The sequence below is a fragment of the Pelophylax lessonae genome (assembly GCF_965119305.1).
Source record: "Pelophylax lessonae genome assembly, chromosome: 10".
Taxonomy (NCBI): domain Eukaryota; kingdom Metazoa; phylum Chordata; class Amphibia; order Anura; family Ranidae; genus Pelophylax; species Pelophylax lessonae.
In genome coordinates, this window is record NC_138777.1 from 36,143,104 (window position 1) to 36,161,548 (window position 18,445).

Consider the following 18,445-nt stretch of genomic DNA (forward strand, 5'->3'; position numbering starts at 1 on the left):
TGAGGAACAGAACTGAGGCTTCGGGCGGCCGCATCGCTGGACCATGGGACAGGTGAGTGTGTGTTTATTAAAAGTCAGCAGATACACTTTTTGTAGCTGCTGACTTTTAATAAACACAAAGGGCTGGAACTCCGCTTCAAGTAATGGAAATGGCGGAAGGAAAAGTAATCAAACTGTTTACTAGTTACCTGCAAAAGTAACGGCCTTAGAATGGCCATTTACTTTTAACGCCGTTATTCCCATCACTGGTGGTGGGGGGAACCACATGCGATTTGGACAGGAATCACACCGCATTCCTGTTTAAATCACATGTAATTCTTTGCAGCATGATTTGAGCAAAGGTATAGGTTTCAGGTAACAGAGCATTTCCATGAGTATTCATGCAAATGCTCAGTATCGGCACCGATACCAGTATCCATGCCACCCTACTACATAGAATAAATAACACCGGTTGAAAAAAAATTTAAAAAAGAAATCAAACTACCAACATGCAGATTACACCACTTTCTCTAACATTACCCAAAGATCATTAGACTAAGGCACTTCTGTATCAGGCACTTTCCCCCTCTTTCTGCCCAGACCAATTTTCAGCTTTCAGCGCTGTCGCACTTTGAATGACAATTGCGCCGTCATGCAACGCTGTACTCAAAACACATTTTTTACCATTTTTTGAGACAGATAGAGCTTTCCTTTGGTGTTATTTAATCACCACTGGGTTTTTTTTTTTTTTTGCTAAACGAAAAAAGACTGAAAATTTTGGAAAAAAAAAAAAAAAAGTTTTTCTTTTTTCTGTTACAAATTTATGTAAATAAGTAAGTTTTTTTCTTGTGCGCTGATGAGGCGGCACTAATGTGCACTGATGAGGAGGCACTGATAAGCAGCACTAATAGGCAACCTTTATGGGCACTGATGGGCAGCACTGATAGACAGTACTGGTGGGCATTACTTATGGGCACTGATGAGCATAAAGGATGGCACTGGTGGGTCTCACTTATGGGCACTGGTAGGCATCACTGGTGGGCATCGCTGATGGGACTGCACTGATAATCAGTACAGTGATTATCAATGCAGATCCCCCTCGTCGTCAGGAGAGTCACTTATTGGCTCTCCTCTACTCACACCCTGTCAGCGTGAGTAGAGGCATGCTGATAACCGGCACTTTCCTAGTTACGCCATGATCAGCTGTGATTAAACACAACTGATCACATGGTAAAGAGCCTACACCATTGGCTCTTTACACTGATTGAAGATGCGGTGTGTCGGAGCGACACGCTGCGCGCACGGACGCCTTGTTTTGGAGGACGTCATAGGATGTCTAGTCAGAACGGGTTAACCTAATAACATAATGTAAAAACTAGTGATTGACCGGTATCATTTTTTAACCCCGATACCGATATTTTTTTTCATGTCTACAGGTACTGTGTGTGGAGGGATCTGGGGGTCTAAAAGACCCCAAACCCCTCCTCTGCACTTAAAGCATTCAAAACGCCAAGTTTGGCTGTTTTGAATTCTGTAAGATTTTGAATTCGGCGGCGCCATTACCCGGAAGTGATGTCATGACCGAATTCAAAGAAATGGAGCCTCAGTCAGATGGGGACCCGGTCAGACGGCGGCGGTGAAGCTAGGATGCTCGGGTCTTCCGGTGGGACAGGAGACCCGGGCGACCCACAGAAGGCGGCAGGAGGGGGGGGGACGTCCCCTGGCGGCAGGAGGGGGGGACGTCCCCTCCCGCTCCTTGGAATGACAACCGAGCAGCTTCTCAGCCGCAACGGTTGTCATTACAAGACAGTCGGCTATGGACACCCATACCGGGGTGATGCCTCTAGCTGCAGGCATCACCCCGGTACATGTTCTTTCCCAAAATATCGGCAATATCGGTAAATCAAAAGGCCGATTTCGATATATTGGGGAAAGTACATATTGGCCCTCGATATATCGGCTTTGCCGATAATCGGTCGATCAGTAAAATCATAAAAATCTGGACCATAAACCAGGTTACATCCTCACTTGCAGCACTCGGAGAAGATACTGCGTGCCGTTTTATTTTCTTTTGAAAACACAGAAGTAAAAAAAAAAAAATACATGTAATGTCTTTATATTTGGATAGTAACAATTTTAAAGTAATGCATAGTGCTGAATGGTTTACTAAATAAACGTAAAAGCTAATCATTAAGGAAAAAACAGGTTTAACTTGGTCATTTTGTAGGTCTTTGAAAGAGCGTCTTTCATAGTTTTCGGATCAGTTCCCCTGATCAAACCCTTTCATTGTTAGCAGAGCTATTTACGTGTTCTAGGCAATGATGCATGAAAAGAACTAAAAGAGAAAAATGGAACATTTCTGCTTGTCATCCGGCCACCTGAAAAGACGCAATTATTACCGATCGCAAAAATAATGCTGCTTTAACACTTGGAGAGAGCGAAGCAGCATATTGCATTTTGCAGACAAAGGTATCTCACCAGCCTAAGCTCTGAAAAAGACCCCTTTCAGCTGCTTGGATTTAATTTCAGCGCAGCCCCGCCCCTCCAAGCTCTGGATTGGCTGCCCCTCCTGGCAGTATTACCATACTCTCTGTTCTGTGTTTGTCAAGCTGCTACTTTGAAATAAGTTTGCAGGCATTGGAAGGGGGAGCAGCTCTGCTCTATGGGATCTCTTTACCTTTCTTCATAGGATTTGGATTTTTCTTCACATCAAGGAGGAACAAAGGCGTTGACCCTAAATCTTTAATATTTAGTTTCTTGTGGAAATTGCACGCTTGATTTTTTGCAGCTGACTGGAGTCTGGCAGTATTCTCGCTGGAGTAGCTGGATCTTTAAACGTCTACGTACCATGGAATGTTTTGAACGTCTCTTAGACTTCTGCAAAACATTTAAAATATCAATGCCTTCAGTGAAATGCATTACAGCCTAAGAAGCTTCGGTTGAACCTCAGGGTTTCCACTAGTAGTTTCCAGTTTGGAGTTCTTACTGGCCGCTATGGCTGGAGTGTACAGCTCTACCCTGAAGACCCTGGAAGACCTGACCCTAGACTCTGGCTATGGAGCAGAGGACTCTTGCAGGTCCCTCAGCCTCTCGTCCTCCAAGTCCAACTCCCAGCCACTGGCATCTTCCCAGCACCGTGGTACCTGGTGGTACTATTCTGGCTCCATGAACAGCAGGAATAGCAGCTGGGACACTATGAACTCTGCACTGACAGAGGACCCAGACCTGGTAGACCTTTTCTCCAGGTGCCACCGGCTCCCGGAGCTGGAAGAGTTCCCCTGGACAGATGAAGACATTGGCAAGCTGTTGAGGACTGGGAAAGGTGATGGTGGAGTCAGTTGGGACTTCTCCCAGGATGCTGTCAGGAGGATGTCCATCTTACTGAGGAGACCTCTGATCAGGATTTCTAGAGAAGCTCAGAGGCTGAGCGTTCTTCATGCCAAGTGCACTCGCTATGAGATCCAGAGCGCCATGAAACTCATCTTGAGTTGGGCACTATCCCAGAGTTGCACCCTTGCCACGGTTCGGGCAATGTCACTCTACAGCATGAGTGCAGGGGATGGCCTAAGGCAGGGCAAGTCTGCCAGATGTGGTCTGTCTTTGTCGGTGGGCAGGTTCTTCAGGTGGATGGTGGACACTAGGATATCTGTGAGGATCCATGAGTATGCTGCCATCTGCTTGACTTCCTGCATGGAGAACCTGTTGGAGGAGATCAGGAACCGTGTAGTGGCCAGCCAAGGAACTGATGGAGCAGAGATCTCTCTGGATGCCCTAGAAATGGCAATCAACAATGACGCAGAGCTGTGGGGGGTCCTACAACCCTACGAGCACTTAATTTGTGGGAAGAATGCCAATGGTAAGAGACAAGCTATATTTTCTGTCAATGTTTAACAGTGATTGGCATGGTCCATGTGCCTCTTAGTGTTTTCAAGACTTGTCTCCGAAAACAATTTTTGACCGTGCATTGCATCTACATTTTCAAATCCCAAACATTCTACCAAAAATGTATTTGTTCTGCAAACTTGAATTTAAACCCCTGTTGTCCAGCCTGTGGCCTTTTGGTATATGATATGCAGCCCTTAGACCTTAGCAGCCTCTCTTAGCAGATTAGGGTAATAACATTAATCTCTACCAGCCTCATGTAACATGTTCCCAGTTTCATATTGTCTTCTGCAGCATGGCTCCAGCCAATAATGTAGCATGTCCACACTCTCAGACTCTCATTTCCTTTATTAGGTTTGCAGTTTCAGATGGATGGTCCTCTCAAGCATTACATATATGGAACATTATGTGTGGCCCTTCGGTGATGTAAGGGGGTGCATTTGAGGCCCCCTTTGGTTCATAAGTTGACAACCATTGACATTTACTTGCTTTTTAACTTTTAAAGCAGTAGTTAAGTCCGCTATGTTTGTCTTTTTAGGGGCTCCTAGATGGGTTATGCCATAATGTACTTGTATGTACCACATATTAGCACTTGCCTGTTAAGTGGTGCCCTCCAATGCCACGGTGTGATCAGTTCGGTGAGCCCACAGCACTTCCATCTTTGCTTGGTCTTCCGGGTTCAGCGGCTTTTCCCTTTTCATTGGCTAGGCTGCGATGACGTCACTCCTTCGCATGCGCACGGGAGTCACATTGTCGCGACAAAGATCTGGGGTGTGGCTCAGTGTACATGATAGCTGACAGGCAGGAGGAAGCATTTATGACAGAACAGACCAATAGGCAGGGTATTTATGACAGAAGAGACCCTATCAGCAATTTTTAGCAACTTTACTACCACTTTAACATGTTTTAAATTAATTATCCAGATAATTGTATCTGGATGCAGTTCAGTCACAACCAGCTTGCATACAGGTTCAGCAGGAGTGCCTGAAATTGTTTTTCGAGGTGTTGCCAACTATGTAAATGCTACTTAGTGTATATATAATGCCAATCAGTATCTTCATGCACTCACAAAACTTTTATTTCAATTAAGGCCACGTTCACACAAGCGTACTTAAGCGCACACCTGCGTGAGGACCATGTTTGCCCGCATGGAATGCAGAGGTGTTAAGTGCATTCACATGCAAGCAGTCCCATTCATGTCAATTGGGATGCAGCGGCTGCACGGACACAACTGCTGCTACCAGTTTGACACCCATGTGGGTGTGTGCCCTAAATGTAGACAGTGCGAGTTCAGGGACAGGCAAACGCACAGATGTCAAATCGGGAGCAGCGGCTGGGACTGTGCAGATGCTGCGTCCCATTTGACATGAATGGGACTGCCTGAAAGCGGATGCACAGAACACCTGTGCGTCCCATGTGGGTAGACATGGCCCTTTGCATGTGTATACGCTTCAGTACACCCATGTGAACAAGTTGTACCAGTTTGCACCAAACTGTTATAGCCAATCAGATCTATGTTTAATATAGTCATATTAGAGACCAGCCTGTATTATTGCTACACTTTGCACACTGTGCTGCGCCTGCAGAAAGAAATCCAGTTAGCACTATACTTGAGTGCTTGTAGTAGTTGCATGGAGTAGCAAACCTTCTGTTTTCATGTCAGTGACTGACAGCATGCAGCTTGTATTCCACACATGGTCAGTCAGTGCCACTAGCTGTGTCTGCTGCAGAGAGCTGTTTGGATATCAGTGGGGTATGAGTACATAGACTGTCATTCATACAGTAGTGCAGTTCTTGTACAGCATGTAGCATCAACAGTAGGACCCCATTCACACTTCATGAAGCTGGAATGTTTTTTGGCGCGTTTCAGCAGGCTGCGCATAGGGCAGCCAATTCACTTTATTTGGCTAACTTACGGGCAACAAACATGCCTGAAGAACCTACTGTGCATTTTTGGTCATTTTTTGTTTTACAGCAAAACACGTGTCAAAACGGGACCCTGCTAGACATGTTTAGGGTGCATGTTTTGCCACTTTGGGGGCGTGTTGCTCATTTTAGCATTAGCTGGAATCGCATTTAGATCTCAGTTGCGCAAAGTTGCCCGCAATTTCAGTTGAGCAAAGTTTAAATGGGGCACACCTGGGCATTCTGAAAATGCAGGCATAACTGAGCAATGCTGCTCGCGTTTTCAAAAATGCAGCAAGACACGCTTATAATGGCATTATTTCCTAATGACACCCCAAATATGGTGCAATTTTGATGCGTTTGTTGCTTGACAAAAATGCGTGGAAATCTCTGCAAAACGTGGAACACTAACATGTTTGGCTCAGTGCCATAAAGTGGTACTTCAGCTCCTTTTGGCGCCATTGTCACACAAGAGAAAACAGGAAAAGTGCTTCTAAGTAAATTCTAAGTAAATTTTCAGAAGAAAATGTATTAAGACTCCACTTAAAATTTGTCACACAACAGGCAGCCTATTCAAGTCAGTAGGCTGTCGCATGAAAATGGGAAAAATGCGTGAAAACGCAGACAGTGATTATTGCTGTGGGTTATTGTTTCCTGACTACTGGTGCTACCCACTGTCAAAATACCTGAACAGTGCCTGCTTCTGATTGAATGCAATGTTCGGCCCACAATTTTCCATTTGCACTCTGCTTCATTCAAAGAAATTTGGGCAGATTGGTGCTGAGAGAGTCGCCCACTAATTTAATTTTGGCCGGTTTATTAGCTTTACTTGCCCTTCTGCGGCAGTAACAGGTCCAGGATCCTGCTGCTGATCCATCAGACTTTGCCACTTCTGGGCTTCCTCTTTGGCCATTGGAGGGCCACTGACCATGTCAATCCAGTGCACAAGAGTTACACCCCCAGCACCAGCTCTATTCTCAGCATGCCGAGAATGAACCAAGATGAATGCTGCACAGTGCATGCGCCATACATTGTACACAGGGAAAAACTGCTAGGAGTTAGGGGGGGGGTTTCCTTGCATGTGATTGGGTATTCTGTTCAAAGTGAAGCTTTCCTCATTTACTAAGTGTAGCAGCCTCCTAGGTAGGTGCTAGAAGAGAGTATAGTTTTTGGGTCTTTCTGCTTACCAGAGAGATTGCCAGGTAAATTTAGATTGCTCTCTGCCTACCAGAGAGCAGGATCCATTGGTAGGGTCTGCTCATGGTGCTCAGGTGCAGCTCAGCTTGTCTGAAATGTTTCACACTGGTCCAATGGGGATATTGGACAGTGGGAGGAAACCTGACAAGTGAGGGCACAGACATTGTTATAGCACTGTTGATTGGCAGAGGAAAGTGCCTCAGTGCATGCTGGGTGACTGTATAAATGCCAAAGGCACATGTGCTCAGGGTCTTCGGATGGAGAGCGCTGTCCCGGAGGGAGAGGGTGGCTGCCCCTCCTCTGTAGAAGCTGCCATACGGCCTCGGCTGATTGACCTGAGGGCCTTGACAGTCCGATAGGAACTGAACCCAGAGGTCCTGCAGAGCTGACTGAAAGTGAGATAATGGAAAAGATCTGATTCTGCCTACAGTGAGTACAGATCTGTGTCATGGGGCCTGTCGTGTGAGGGCCATCCCTTCAGTGGAAGAGTCAGTAAATGGGTGTCAGTCAAGGGGATGCTAGAGAGTGTCCTGAAGTAGTTGCATCAAGTCTGCTGCTAGAGAGAGCAAGAGGACTTAATTCTTCCATACAAGTGGCAGTATGATAAAAACAGTGTGACTGCTTCCACAAATAATCTGGTGAGGCAAAGTGAGAGTTGTTCTTATCTACTGTAAATAGTTTAGTTGGAGTATCCCACTATTCCCTTCTCTCATCCAAGTTCCACAATAAATATAAAACCAAAACACCCTGGACTGTTTGAGTAATGAGCAAACGGGGGTAAGGATGGATGAGTGAAAAATCTCCTAGTGACTGTCTGCAGGTAATCAGAGGGAGACCAAGAAGTCATCACACAGCAAGCCCTAAGGGGACAATGCTACACTAAGTCCTGGAGCAACCACACTTGCAGAGTGAAACTGCACTTTTCAAAGTGCGCAGTCTATTTGGCTTTAGTAAATCAACCCCCTAAGTCTCTATGAAGGAGATTTGCTGAAACTGGTGCTGCTGTGCATAGTAACCAATCAGCTTCCATCTTCAGCTTGTTCAATTAGGCTTTGACAATAAAATCTAGAAGTGGATTGGTCACTGTGCACACACCTGCACCAGATTGTGTGCTCCAGTTTTAGTAAATTTCCACATATGTCTCTTGTTCCTCCTCAGTTTCCTTCCTTTTTTGGTCTCATGGATTTACAGTAAATATCAAAAGTGTTATACTACACTAAACCTTTCACCTATTCTCTAAACCAGTTGCCTCCAAAATGTGGCCCCGGAACTGGATGTGGCTCTTTGCTTGTCTTTATTTGGCCCTTGGGGCACTGTTCCTCCCGATAATATGGGACACACTGTTCCTCTTACGGACACCTTAAATGGGGCACAATTTCTCCCACTGACACCAACGATGGGGCATTATATTTCCCCTACTGACACAAGACCCTATTCCTCCCACTGACACTAAGGATGGGGCACTATTCTCCCCACTGACACCAACGATGGGGCTCTATATTTCTTCCACTGACACAAGACCCTATTCCTCTTACTGACATCAACAGTGGGGAACTATTTCTCCCAATGACACCAAGACAGTTTCTTCTCCCACTTGCCACAGTCTGGCCCCTTTAAAGTCTGAAGTAAACTGGTCCTTTTTGTTTTGAAAGTTTGGAGACCCCAGTTTCCAACATTGCCTTTAAACATTGTCTTTAATGGTATGGAAGTAGTGGTCAAAAAACATTTGCTGTTTAGCCAATGTGTGCCAACTCTTGCAGCGGGGCCCCTGGCACTGCAAGGGTTAAATGCTCATTGGGTCTCAGGGTAGAGTAATAAACTGTAAAACGTACTCCTTACTCGGGCACTCTTCTACCAAGCTGTGCAACCGGTTCCAGAAGCCTCTTCTCTTCAGCACTCTGGTTGGCGGTTGTTCTCTGATGTCTTGCTGAAGGAGCAGCAGTGAGGATGGCAAAAACCTGCTCAAATCCTAGAGGGCTGGAGAGAAAAGCTGAGCACCTGAAGCCTGAAGGGGGAAAAAAAGTATTTAAGGTATTAAAACAATTATTGCAGTTTTCTCTTTCGTCCATTGACGGACACAGCTCCTGATCCCTAACCATTGGATTATACTGCCCCCTAAAGGAGTAGGACACTAGGCAGGAAAAAGCTTGACTATGCCCATGTGCAGTCCCAGTGGGTATACATCCACTCTCAGCTTTAGACACTCAGTTTGTTTCTGTCTAGTCAGGAGTAAGGACCTAGTTCCTTATTGGGGTTTTTTTCCTCCTTTTATTTTATTTTATTTTTATTTTGTTTCTGTGAGAACTACAATCAAGTGCCGGACTGGGCGACGAACTGGATAATATAGTGGTCCTTCGGCGTATTGTCTGACTGAAATGTGGTCTGCGGACTAGACTTCTAAGAAGGCCTTATCTGATCTCCCTCTTGTAGGGGGTCGCCTCTTTGGAGCGTTAAGGGTCTCACGGGGGAAAGAGTACTTTTCCTCCGCAGGCTACCAAGGGCAAGGAGCCCCGTCTTAGACTTAGGCCATTATCCTCGGCTCCTAAACGGCCTCTTCGTCTCTCAGGATCTCAAGATTAGGGATCAAAAGTCAGGGCCTCCACCAGAGGTTCCAAGAGGACCTGGTCTGGCAATCCACGAGCAGGCTCTTCCAGACCTGCGGACAAGGCTTCCTCTGCATGAAGGGGTGCCCTCACTTCACTGGTTTCCGGATCCATGGACCTCCCTGGTACAGATCAAGTGGGTCCATGAAGTTATTCGGTCCGGCTATGAGATCGAGTTCAGTCTTGTCCTCTGGAAAGGTTTTTCCCTTCCAACCTGCACTTGTCCCCAGATCACTTATGGGCTCTCTTTGGGGCAGTGCAAAACTTGTTTTTTCAAGGGTTAATGATTCCGACTTCTGAACATTTTCAAGGATTTTTTTTACTCAAACCTCCTTGCAGTCCCCAGGAATTGAGGGGGGGATGGGGGGTGCAAGGGTATTTGTTACTCAAATACCCTTGGTATTTGTTCATCTTTATTTGCACGTAACTGACACAACTGGACAGATTCTGAAGCTGAAACTCAAATACTTTGGCCACCTAATGGGAAGAGAGGTCTCATTGGAAAAGACCCTGATGCTGGGAAACATGGAAGAAAAAAGAAGAGGACGATCGAAAACGAGAGCGATTTAGATAGCATTATCAAAACAATGAACATGAAATTAAGCAAGCTCCGGGAGGCAGTCGAGGACAGAAAAGCCTGGCGTGCTGTAGTTCATGAGGTCCCAAAGAGTCGGACATGACTGAACAACAACAACTGGCACGTAGATGGGTTGTGTCCCTTACATTTTGCTATACCTTGTGCTATGCTGTGTTCCTCCTTTCATCTTCAGAAGTTGTAAATTGTTTTAACCACTTCCGGCCCGCACTATAGCCGAAGTACGGCTACAGCGCGGACTCGAATTTCCGGGAGGCCGTCTTTAAACGGCCTCCCAGTGACAGGCTCCCTGCGCGCTCCCGTCGAGCGCGTATCGGGGAAAATCTGTGTCGGCCGTGTCCCTTGGACACAGCCAATCGCAGATCGTGGTGAATGGCCAATCACAGCGGCCATTTACCACGTGATCGGACCCTGCAATGAGAGATGATCTCATATGTAAACATATGAGATCATCTCTCATAGCCAGCTCTCTTCCTCAGACGGAGACTGCAGTGTGAGGAAGAGGAGAGCAGATCACCGGTAAGGGGACACAAAGGAATGTATTCAGGGCACTGATCACCAGTGCCCTGATTACAGAAGAGGGGAAAAAAATGCCACAACTGCCCACAGTGCCCGCCATCAGTGCCCACAGTCAGTGCCCATAGTGCTGCCAGTCAGTGCCCATCAGTGCCTTCTCATCTAGACACTGATGGGCACTGACTAGCAGCACTATGGGCACTGAGTGTGGGCACTGATGGTGCTGCCCATCAGTGCCACCCGTCAGTATCCATCAGTGCCACCCATCAGTGCCGCCTCTCAGTGCCCATCAGTGCTGCCTCTCAGTGCCCATCAGTGCCGCCCATCAGTGCCGCCTCTCAGTGGCCAGCAGTGCCACCTCTCAGTGCCCAGCAGTGCCACCTCTCAGTGCCCAGCATTGCCACCTATCAGTGCCGCCTATCAGTGCCACCTATCAGTGCTCATCAGTGCGGCATATTAGTACCTCCTCATCAGTGCCCATAAGTGCCACCTCATCAGTGCCCATCAGTGCAGCCTATCAATGCCCATCAGTGCTGCCTCATCAGCGCACATCAGTGAAGGAGAAAAATGTATTTATTTTCAAAATTTACTCACAGAAAATAAGAAAAACTTTTTTTTTTTCAAAATTTTCTGTCTTTTTTCTTTTTTTTTGTAAGAAATAAAAAACCCAGAGATGATTAAATACCACCAAAAGAAAGCTCTATTTGTGTAAAAAAAATTATAAAAATTGCATATGGGTACAGTGTAGCATGACCGCGCAATTGTCATTCAAAGTGTGAGAGCGCTGAAAGCTGAAAATTGGCCTGGGCAGGAAGGGGGTGAAAGTGCCCAGTAGGCAAGTGGTTAATGTCAGTTTTTGAGGTAGCAGTTACTGGTAGAAATAGTTTTCCATTCTTTGGAAAGTGTGATGAAAAATTCAGCGCTATACAAACGAGTAAAAATGAATAACCCACTTTTTAGCAGTTCCACAATAATTCTCATTTCTGGCATGTAGAGTATGGGTTCCTTTAGGATATGCACCATCTTGAACACAAATTATTCCCAAATAGAAGCCGCTTATATTTCTCTTCTCAGCATTAAACACCTGGCACCTGGGATTTGTCCAAAACTGGCACGACCACATCATGGAACGGCGCAGTGGGAGTTGATGCGTTCCGCTTGTCTAACTCCTGTGCGTGTCTTAACGCCATAAGTGTTTCCTATTATAAATCACCGATGCCCACAGGCAGACAACTTATTAAAATGAAACCGTATGTCTGTCACTTTCTACTGTAAATAAATGGGGATTATTATAGGGTGAGTGGGCTAATTGTCTAAAAACCTGCTTTCACCCCCCCCCTCCTGTGTCACTATCTGTGTTTCCAGACCCTGACTGTGGAGTTTGAATATTAATGTATGCAAATCAAGAGCTGATGAGGAGAAGAGGTGGCAGGAGAGTCATTTAACAAGCTGGGCAGTGCATTGTGGATGTGACATATGGTGACTACACTAGTTGCCTTGCCAGAAGTCACTCCTCTCATAATATTGTAGGGCTAATGGGCTATATATACTAATAGCAATATATTTTCTTATGCAAAACTTTGCTTTGTCCACTCAGGGCAAAGCAACACGTTCTCTTTAATCACCCACCATTGATTTGCCTTTCCTTTGCTCTCCCACCACCTTGTTCACCTGTAAAGCCAAACTGATGTAGATATTAGTACAGTATATGTGGCAGAGATGCCTGCATTGCATTATGGGAACCAATCCCAATCACCATCCAGCAATCATATTTCACATGGTTCTTGGCTACTGAAGCTCTGACATTGGCTTGTTGAGAACTCTATGAAAGGTAGGCCTGGGTGCAACAAAAGCAACTTGGAGAGTTTAAAAGTGCATAGAGCCCTGGTACCCAACTTTGCACCCCAGGGGAGCCCTCTGACACTTATTGTGTGGCCCTCAAGAAGCTCTGACAACAGTAGTCTGTCTTCCTTCCCTACAGTATGTGCTCGCTGAGGCCAGTAAAGGAAAGTTATTCTTTAGAATAAGTTTCAGGTAAAGTGTGTTTTTTTTTTTCACGTAAAAAACCTTCAGTGTGCAGCTCCCCCCCAGCACTATCTCGATACGGTGATGTGGTTAAAAGCAGCAGCTCTCCAAGGTCTCTCCCTCCTCATTGGCTGAGACATTGGCTCCCGGTGCTGTCAATCACAGCCAGTGAGGAGGGAGAGGGGGGCAGGACTGAGACACACAGAGACGGCTCGGGAGCGAGCATGCACAAGTGCACTCAGAGAGCATGCAGCTTGCACTGGGAGCACTCGGCAAGGGGGAGGGGCCAGAATCACTTGCAAGGGACCTGAGGAGAGGAGGATCCAGGCTGCTCTGTGCAAAACCATATCACAGAGCAGGTAAGTATATGTTTATTTCAAAGAAAAAGGAACCATGCCTTTTAGAACCACTTTTAAATAGGTTTGGTTCATTTGATTCACAGTATCTTTGTGTTTTTCTGTATTGTCCATCTCTTCTTTTTTTTTTTCTCTCTTTCATGGAGAGAAAAATAATGGGGCACAAGTCCTTTTTTAAGGGGGCTGTGTAGAGCACAAATGTAGCTACACTGATATGTAAAGGACCTGTAATAGAGCTTTGATCTCTAGCAGTCTCATGTAATATATCTCCAGTCTAGGACTGTCTCCTGAAGCATGTCCCCAGTCCCCAATAACTTTCATAGCATGTCTCATAGTCCCTGACCATCTCCTTTAGCATGACTCACAATCCTTGACAATTTCCTGTAGTATGCCTACATTCTCTGACCGTCTCTTGTAGCATATCTGCAGCTTCTGACAATCTCTTGTAGTTTGCCCATAGTCTCTATCCATCTCTTCTAGTATGTCCATAGTCTCTCACCATCTCCTCTTGCTTGCCTGCAATCTCTAGTGGCTTTCTGTAGCATTACATTAATGGAATATTATGTGCAGCCCTTTGGCAATGTTGTGGTCTCATTTGAGGCGCCTTATATCAAGTAAGTTGAAAACCTCCAATGCTTAAAGATGTCAACATGAGATTGCACCATCAAAGTCAGGAAAATAAACCCCTTTTTACTTCAGCATGAGTAACATAAACAGTCTACCATCCACCTACAAAAAAAACCTGAAGGGAGAACACAGGTGAACAGAACAGAGGCCTGAGGAAGGAGCGCAAGCTCCGCAAACGTGTTGCCTGCGCCATTACGTCAGATCCGGGAGTAACGGTGGGAGAGCCCCTGTGCGTTCCAGACACCAGGAAGTGCCGGTAGTCACTGGCAATCACTCTGGGAATCGTTTTAGCAATCCTGATCACCGCACCGGAATGACGGACCCTTATACCAACGGATACCCCCATGTCTATTTACATGCTCCCTTGTGAGTACCCATGTATGTGATTTTACGCGAATAAATCCTTTATACTGCACTTAGAGTGGCGCCTGTGTTCTCCCTACAGCTGTTTCCAAGTTCTCTTCTACTTGTCATCAGTGCAGCCTACAGAGTGCTTTATATATGGATCATATATAGACTTGAATATATGGACTATATGTTTATGGACTGCAGATTACCTAAGTCCTACATTGAGTTCCTTTGCCATTTAGGTCCCTTGCGTGGAACCTGTGGGTCCCATTTTCCTCCTCTTTTTGCGCCAGTTTTTTTTGTTAAAAAAAACCTGAGAATGGCTAACTGCCAATTTACTAATTGCACACTAGGGTTTGGGGATTCCCATCTGCTTCTAGGGTCCTGCAAAGGCTGCAGGAGCTCAGAAAAAAACTTGCCTTGGTCTCCAGAGTTCACACTTTCTCATGGTTGTGAACCACTGCATACTTCCTCACAGACAGGAGTTGACTCCTTCCTGCTCCTTTTAGGTGGCTTACCCCGTTTAGGACCATAGTCCCTTTTAATCAGGGTTTGGAGGTTCTTTCCCACCCAAAAGTCTCTCAGGATCTCCAAATTCCGGGTCCCAAATGAGGATTTTTTTCTAGCTGGACTACCCTGGAACCCCTCACCCTGCATGGGTGAGGATCTCTGACTATTCAAACTGCATACAAGTCCTCCTTTAAAGGGACCACAACCCAAATAATGGTGAAATATATATCTGCGGTCCAGGACACATTCCCAGAGTACTGTACAATGGGTTTCCTCTGGGTACTCCAGTTTTCTTACTGGGGGAGAGGAGATTGGGGAAATGCTACCTCCTGCCTGCAGCAAACTCATGACATCATCTCGGCCTAGGCAAAGTCACTGGTGGAAGCTCAAGGAAGTCTCTTTAATAACATTTGTATATTGTGAGATGTCAGGAATGTATTTATACAGACTTATAAAGTTATTAGAAGGTCCACTTTAACACTTTGTAGCAGGTTCTCTTTTTGGTCCTCTTGCTGAGAACATCTGTAAGGGATTGAAACATGTAGCCATCCTCTTGATGTTCTTCTGTATTTTTTTAATTGTGCTCCTGTATTTCATCACCTCCTCACCATGGCACACAGGCCCGGAGTCTGCTTGTTGCAGGAGTGTTAAAGATTTCCCATCGTATCAGTGGCTGAAACCGCAAGTATTGCCGCATCTTCGGCCCAGATGTTTAAAACCCAGCAGGGCGTTGACTGAACACTTTCCAAAACCCCATTTGAAAGCTATCATAGCAATTAGGCGTTTTTTGGGAAGAGAGAAGCTTCTGAGCTGAAATCTAAAGCCACAAGCCGTCTAGCATCATCTTGTAGAGTAAACCGTGCGCAATAATACGTTCAAGAAATAGGGTACTGCAAAGCTGTGTTTCTCAGTGAACTCTAGCAGATGACTGAATACACAGGTGAAATACATTTGTGTGAGCTGCTTTTCCTGCCAATGGCTTTATCATTTTGTTTAGCCAGCCTTGTGATCTAGGCAACTCTGCCAGACAGCCCGCCAGGTCAGCGACTTCACTTTTATCTTTTGCTGTTTAGTAAACTGATGATGCTATCATTTTGATTTCTTTATCTGGAAGAATGTTCAAACTGTTGACTGACACCTGTTCACTGGACAAGGAAGGAGAAGTGGGGGCAGGTAGCACTGGAACTCTAGGGGTATCCTTTTAATATGGGAGCTGTAGTGGTATTAGGTGGGGTATCTGGATTCTGGACTGATATGGCGCTTTTCCACTGCATGGAACCAAACGGTTCGGCTCACTTTTGCGCTTTTCCACTGCATGGTACCACATGGTACAGTGTTGGAACGATTCGGTACGGTATGGTACGGTGGCGCTTTTCCACTACATGGAACCGAACGGTACGGCTCGCTTAAACAGTACCACCTCGGTTGTGGTTCCAAGAGGGCCGTACCGATACCATATCCTACAATCCTTTGCATGCAGCCTTGACTGTTTGTCACTACTAGCCACTGATTGGTCAGAGAATCATTGTTATCCCACCCACTTACTACTTTAGTGGAAAAGCAAACCGTACCGAACCATTCCAACACCATAACCATGCAGTGGAAAACAACACCGAGCCAAGCAAGGCCGAGTGGAGCCGAGCCGGTACTTGCAGTGGAAAAGTGCCAATAGTTTCTCCATACCAAAGGATATTCAGTTTCTTTTATTTGAGAATGAATTTTGAACTGAGGAGCTCACTGAGAAGTAATCATCCAGATATGAACTGATACCTACAGAAGGTAAGAAAAAAAAACTGTCACAGGTCCAACGCTATCTGCTGCCATAACCCTGGTAATTAACGTTGAAGTACGGACGTAAATACACGGTGGGCAGTAAGTGGTTGAATAGGTATATGGTACAGCAGCCACATATCTGGAATATGAAGTGTTGGGTGTAGTGTACATATTCTTTAAGATTAGGTTTAGGCGTATGGAAAGTTTGCACCTTATCAGGAAAAAATTGTAGATTTTTATGAAACTGTGTTTGGGATTTGGTGTTGTGACCAGTTTAGCTACAAACAGTGCTTGGAGTTCTTCAACCCTTTTTAGCAGTGACAGGTAGAGTATACATTCAGCATACTTCACTGACTCAGTAACTTAGGAGGTGAAGAGGTTATTTGTCCCACTGAGATACCAATTGGCCTTCTAGCAAGGGGGCCATGTATTTCACAGTGCAGCCTGTTATTGGTTGATAAGGCAGTATTGTCTTCCCTCTATACATTGATTCTTGTGGCTGGTTGCCAGTGGTGAGGGCTGCACATTCCAATCATGACCTGCTGTCGAAATAGCAAGCCCCAATTGGTTGGCTGCTGTTGCGGTGCCCACATGCTGGGTGAGAAGGCCGCGTGCCCTGTACGGTTTGCTTATTAGATGTTGAACATGCAGCTTGGTCAGCACATAACAGAAGGCCGTCTTTTGTCAGCTGTGATGAATGTTTTGACACGAGGTGAACATACCCACGATTATCCTATTATCCTAAGGGCTGCTATTTTCTCCCAGTCTGCACATATGTAAGCTGACCACACGGGCATTTATCTATATGAAAGTTGATTTACTAAAACTGGAAAATGAAAAATCTGATGCAGCTCTGCATAAAAACCAATCAGCTTTAATTTTTTTTTTGTTGTTGTCAAAGCTTAATTGAACAAGCTGAAGTTGGAAGCTGATTGACTACCATGAACATAGGGTTGCCACCTCATCCCTTTAAACCTGAACACACATGAATTACACAAGTTCTGGGGCTAATTTAAAGTGTAACTCCCCTTTCGTGGGGAAAAAAAATAGCAAATAAAGAAAACACAATATAGCGTATACAATTGCGACACAAATCATATTGTAATTGAATGTTATTAAAAATGACCTTTCCTTTTCAATCTGCAGCTGTTGTAATTTTCTGGAAATGCAATACAATATGGCCGCCTGGAGCTGTTCTGTACACAGAATGTATACTGACCACACCCCCAGAAACATCATTTCCTGCTTGTGTGATTGGCTTATCGATTTTCCCAGAAGTCTGCACTAACATACAAGTCAGATTTCTGGCATCCCCTGGTGAGATACTCCCAATAGGAACACATCTAAAGGGATGCAGACCCAGCAGCTTTTCTCGTTAGAGCTCTGCAACTCCCACAGCTGATTGATAATTATGAAACCACTCCCATTAGAGCCACTCAGGACAGAGGAACAAACAATGATTTCTTCAGAATAACAAAAGGTAGGAATCTGCAACAAAGTTTGTTACAATCCTTGCAACGTACAGAGATCACCCAGAGGGAAATGTTTTTTTTTCAACAAAAGTGGAATTAAGCTTTAATGCAGATAAGGCGCCAAGTGAGTTTAATTACCACCCTAATCAGCCACAGAACCTGTGTAATTAATGTGTTCGGTTTTAAAGGGATGAGGGGGCAACCCTAAATGCACAGCGGCACCAGATTTTGCACTCGCCAGTTTTAGTAAATCTCCCCCTATGTTACCATGCTCCAGTCTTTCTCAAACCAGAGGAACCCTAAAAATTGCTTTCTTTTCTCATGGATTCTCTGCTAATAACCACTTTAATCTACAGCTTACAGTGCCTTAGTGTAATTATCAGTGGGAGGAGCGCCCCTTACATTGGTGGTCAGTTGGAAGCAGGGCTTTTTTTCTCCGACAATAGGTACAGGACCCCCCCCTTCTGAGTCACTCTTCGTGCCTGCCCCCTACCCACCTCTGAGCACTGTCTCTTGGCTCCACCCCATACCCACCTCCCAGTACTGCCACTTTTAGAGAATACAAAACCAAGTATCATCTTGTGCAAAAGTAATTTGTATGGAATTTGATAGACTCCCCCCCCCCCCCCCCTAGCAACAACAGACCCCACAACAGCA

At 45.5% G+C, this 18,445-nt stretch overlaps 1 protein-coding gene across 1 annotated transcript in view; it reads left to right on the plus strand.

Annotated features, from left to right (window-relative positions):
• Positions 1–2,386: 2,386 nt before the first annotated feature.
• Positions 2,387–18,445, plus strand: part of ABTB2 (ankyrin repeat and BTB domain containing 2) — a 179,439-nt gene continuing 163,380 nt past the window's right edge. The window contains exon 1 of the mRNA XM_082269867.1: positions 2,387–3,835. Coding sequence (XP_082125993.1) covers positions 2,974–3,835 — 862 coding nt within the window. The 5' untranslated portion in view covers positions 2,387–2,973. The remainder of the gene's footprint in view (positions 3,836–18,445) is intronic.